Source organism: Engraulis encrasicolus, chromosome 18, assembly GCF_034702125.1.
Source record: "Engraulis encrasicolus isolate BLACKSEA-1 chromosome 18, IST_EnEncr_1.0, whole genome shotgun sequence".
Taxonomy (NCBI): domain Eukaryota; kingdom Metazoa; phylum Chordata; class Actinopteri; order Clupeiformes; family Engraulidae; genus Engraulis; species Engraulis encrasicolus.
Window position 1 is genome coordinate 9,599,074 of NC_085874.1, and position 5,000 is coordinate 9,604,073.

Consider the following 5,000-nt stretch of genomic DNA (forward strand, 5'->3'; position numbering starts at 1 on the left):
AACACACACATAAAAACACCATTGTCACACACACACAGAGGGTTTTTGACATACAGGATTTGTGTTCAAGAGGAAAAGCCATGTCAGAACACGAACACACGCACACACCTAGACAAGCCATATAGCCTTTGTGCTAGCCAGAGTTTTGTTTTTCTTTAGAATATTCTTAATTGATTCAACTACTGTGATTTGTCACAGCAAATAATAAGTTACTCGTCAAAGTGGCTATTGAGACTGAAATTGCTACAAGCCAGAGCAAAGTTTCAACCACGACGTTGGGCTCCTTTTATTGTGCAGTCTTTACATTTTGTACAGTAGCTGGTCACGTTTTTTTTCTGGGATTCTTTCTTTCAGGGTTGGGCTTGATGTTTGCTAATACTCTGCTGGTGATTTGAATGTGTTTGGATGTTTATAATGTTTCTCAATGACATCTCTGTTTTTCTCACTCACCCATAAAAGTTAGCCTACAACAACTCGTATGACAACAATGACTCGTAATTCTGCTTTGTCAAAGAGCCCACCAAACAAACTCACAACTCCATCTTTGTCAACCAACCAACCAACCAACACACAGTAGAGAAGAGAACAGTGGTAAGTCATCACAACAGTGGTAACTCCATCTTCAACTCCAACCAACTCGCCACATAACATCTGAAATGAGTGTGAGTTCACAACTGCATCTTTACCAAAAAAAAAACACCACACAAACTGAAGAGTTCAAACTAACAACTCTACCTTTGATGACCAGCTGACAAGTCCTACAGCTCTACATTTGCCGACTACGTCAATACAAAACAACCCCACCACGTGTGTGGAAAACCCACAATTGTACCTTTGTCAAAGAATCAACCACACAAACTTAAGAATTCAAACTGACAACTCCATATTTGCTGACAACTCTACCTTCGCCAACCATCACACCACAGAGCAGCTGAAATATGTGTGAATTTCTGTGGAGTGAAAACTTACAACTGTCTTTTCCGACCAAATGACAAGCTAAAGAGTCTTCCAATGAAATCACCACACAAGTTGAGGAATTGAGGAACTCAGACTTTTAAATCAGTAGCCTCTAACTTTGACAACCACAGACTTGAGACAGCAGACTCAGGCTTTGATGACCAACTGACAAGCTGAAGAGTCTAACAGCTCTACCTTTAAACACCAAGGTGGTGGAACTTGGAGAGCAGACTCTACCTTTGCGAGGTTCGTAGAGCGACTGTGTCCTCCTGATGGAGGACGATGTGCGTGCCCCTGGCGAGTTTGTGTCCGACCCCGTGGTGGTGCCCATAGTCCCGCGTCTCCCTGTGGCGGTGCCGGCGGGCCGCAGCATGGGTTTGGGCGTCCAGAGTGTGTCCTGGTCCTGGTGGACCTTGTGCGTGTGTGGGCTGAGTAGCCGGCGCCGTAGCGAGCCGTAGCGCTCGGACCGGGACAGCAGCGGCGGGGTCTGCACGGGGCCCAGACCAGAAGCCTGGGGGTGGAGTTGGGTGTTGCCCATGCTGGGGCTGCGTCGGCTGGGCAGCGAGTGCGGGAGGCAGGCCTCATAGCAAGGGGCCCCTAGCCAGCCTGGAGCTCAGCTCAGAGAGACAGACAAGCCGGCTTCACCTACACTAACACTGCACTACACTGCAACAGACTGAGCATCGCCACGCTACACACACACACACACACACTCTCAGGCCCCCCCGCTGCCCTATGGGAGGGGGCGGAGGAGTGAGTGTGTGTGTGTGTGTGTGTTAGATCCCCCCCCTCCTCCTTTCTTCTTCTTCTTTTCTAATTCGACAGCAGACGGGTGAGGGGGGTGGGCAGCCCTGTCCTGGAGTGTGTGTGTGTGTGTGTGTGTGTGTGTGTGTGTGTGTGTGTGCATGCCTGCCTGCGTGTGCGTGTGTGTGTGTGTGTGTGTGTGTGTGTGTGTGTGTGTGTGTGTGCGTGTGTGTGTGTGTGTGTGTGTGCATGCATGCCTGCGTGCGTGTGTGTGTGTGTGTGTGCGTGTGCACAGGGCTGGAAGGGCGGGGTTTAAAGATGTCACAAGGGACACCCCACCCCACCACACCCCCACCTTCCTCTGCGTCTCCACGGCAACTCATAAGAAGACAATCCCCCCCCACCCCCGTTTTCTTGGCCTCCTGGGGCAGTGAATTGACATGCATTGATTGGCCAGACAAAAGGTTCCAATGCGCCCAGTGTCAGATTACCCACAACCCCTCTGTGCGGCATCCACACACAAGCACTTCCTCCACACCGGGAACAGATGATTTGGCGGGGGCGGCACTGGCACCCTAACATACACACACACAGCACCAAAAGGATACACACACCGGCACCCTAACACACACACACACACACATCAGCACTCCAGCACGCACACACACTCACACCCACACACACAATGCAAATTATTTTTCCACCAGCTTGTCCAGTTAGATCGTCAGTCTACAAGATTAATGGTGAATAAACAGACACACATTTTAGCCCTCAGAGCGCACACATACACGCACACTGAGTCAAAAAAAGTGGATGACATTAGAGCTTGGAGCGAATGAACCAAAAAGTATGACACACACACGCACACATGCACGCACGCACGAATGCATGCGCATACACACATTTAGTATCCAATGAGTGTAAAAAGGGAAAAAAATGCTAAAGGCCAATGACGCTGACCAAGGTCAACAGGGTCACTAAGTACAGTGTGTGTGTGTCTGTGTGTGTGTGTGTGTCATCATGTCATGTCATCTGCCGAGTAACTTCATTCCCTCTGTCCTCTTTTCTTCCATGTACCCCTCACTGTGCGTGAGTGTGCATGTTTGTGTGGGTGTGTGTGTGTGTGTGTTCGTGGACACTAATGAAGAGTGACTATCATCCTGCTCCTGTCCTGATTCATGTCATTCTGAACTGTGTGTGCGCGTGTGTATGTGTGTGTGCGCGTGTGTGTGCGCGTGTGTGCTGTAGCTCGGCTAATCCCTAAAACCCCCGATTAGCCCCCCGCCCGGAACCCACACTGCAAATGCAAATGCCGACTGTCCGACACATACACAGACAAAACGCACACACTTACCACAACGCACACGCTTGCACACGAACACACGCTACGCACAACACATACACACACCTCAGTCGCCACTCTTCCTCTCCTGACTCCCCTCTCAGTTTCTGCTGCATTGCTTCTACTACCCTAAACACACACACACACACACACACACACACACACACACACACAAACACAAACGCTAGTAAGCCACAGATGGTCAGGCCGCTGTAGGTAATTAAGTCTGGCCGTACGACCTCGGCGGAGACACACACACACACACACACACACACACACACACACACACACACACACACACACACACACACACACACACACAGATACCAGGAATACTCCTCGGCGCAGACAAACACACACTGTCAGAAATACTCATCGGTCGATAAAAGATGACACACTGCCCCCCACCCCCACTGCTACACACAGTAATAGCTAAATAGTACATGTCATTGGCACACAAATACACACACACGTACACACACACACACATTAGTACTGAGTGGGTACGTGTGTGGGTGTGGGTGTCCTTGTAAGAAGCATCTGAGGGTGTGTGTGTGTGTGTGTGAAGGATGATGCCCACATGGTCATCTGAAGGACCACAAGGACCTCTGCTGGTTACTGCCGGACACTACCTCAGCTCACAGTAGAATACACACACACACACACACACACACACACACAGACACACACACACAACCTCATACAGAGAGAGAGAGAGAGAGAGAGAGAGAGAGAGAGAGAGAGAGAGAGAGAGAGAGAGAGAGAGAGTGTGTGTGTGTGCATGTTTGTGTGTGTGTAGTAACAGCTGCGAGAGTGATCCACTAGGGCAGCACAGCAAATGCCTCTGGCTCTGAGGACACTCTCTCACACACTCTCTCACACACACACACAGTCATTCATACACCTAGAAATTAGAGGTGCACCGAAAATTCGGCCGCAGAAAATATTCGGCCGAAAACGCAAAAAAAAAAACCACTTTCAGTTTTCGGCCGAAAGCCAACTGAATGGCCGAATCGGAGGCCGAATGAAAATGAATTGAAAATGGGGATTAATTTCTCTAACATTTGAAGACTTCAAATACACATTTATTTTCTTTCAAAAACATGTCTTAACATTTATTGTAAGCCGTAGATTTAAGCAATATTTAAAAATAGTGAAAAATCTAACTTCTGATGACTTTATGACATGATGATTTTAACTGAATTGTAATGTTTCTGTTTCTGTTTCGGTATTTGGCAAAGTGATTTAATTATTTTTTGGTTTCGGCCACAAATTTTCATTTCGGTGCAAGTCTACTAGAAATGGAGCCAATGATCGCTGACTTGCTCTGTTGGTGTGCAAATGGATAGAGGGACAGACCGAGCGACAAGAGGATGTATGGTGGGAGGGATGGAGGGGTGGAAGGATAAATAGACGGATGGAAGGACAGAGGGATAGACAGAGAGAGTGGTGGGGGGATGGATAGAGAGAGGGATAGAGGAAGGGAGGGAGGGAGAGGAGGAGTGGATGGGGAGGAGGGGTGGAGGGACAAAGCCGTGGCCTAATGGTTGCAGAGTTGGTCTTTTCAATCTGGGGGTAGTAGGTTCGAATCCCACCTGACCACTCCCTACATCTCCATCCATGGCTGAAGTGCCCTTGAGTAAGGCACCCAAACTTAAATTGGTCCAGGGACTGTAACCAAACCCCTGAAAAATAATAACTGTACATGGCTTAGAATGAAAGTGTCAGTATAATGTAATGTAATGTAATGTACCGGTAAAGATGGATGGAAGGCCGGGCGGAGTGAAAGACAGTGAGAGTAGTGCAAGGATGGATAGGGAGAGGAATAGATTGATAGAGAGAGGGAAGGACGGAGGAGTGGAGTGGAAGGGTGGAAGGACGGAAAGATGAAGGGAGGTATGGATGGCCACGGCTCTGAAACTGACCCTGAGGTCCTGCCGCTGCGGCAAATATAGAA

The 5,000-nt window shown here is 48.8% G+C and overlaps 1 protein-coding gene across 2 annotated transcripts in view; it reads right to left on the minus strand.

The window, feature by feature from the left end:
* Nucleotides 1-5,000, minus strand: part of nhsl1b (NHS-like 1b) — a 70,011-nt gene that overhangs the window by 58,424 nt on the left and 6,587 nt on the right. Inside the window, exon 1 of one of the 2 annotated variants that reach the window (XM_063222961.1) lies at nucleotides 1,195-1,766. The exons of the other annotated variant lie outside the window; for it this stretch is intronic. Coding sequence (XP_063079031.1) covers nucleotides 1,195-1,495 — 301 coding nt within the window. The 5' untranslated portion in view covers nucleotides 1,496-1,766. Of the gene's footprint in view, nucleotides 1-1,194; nucleotides 1,767-5,000 lie in introns of those variants that run through there. 2 annotated transcript variants of the gene reach the window in all.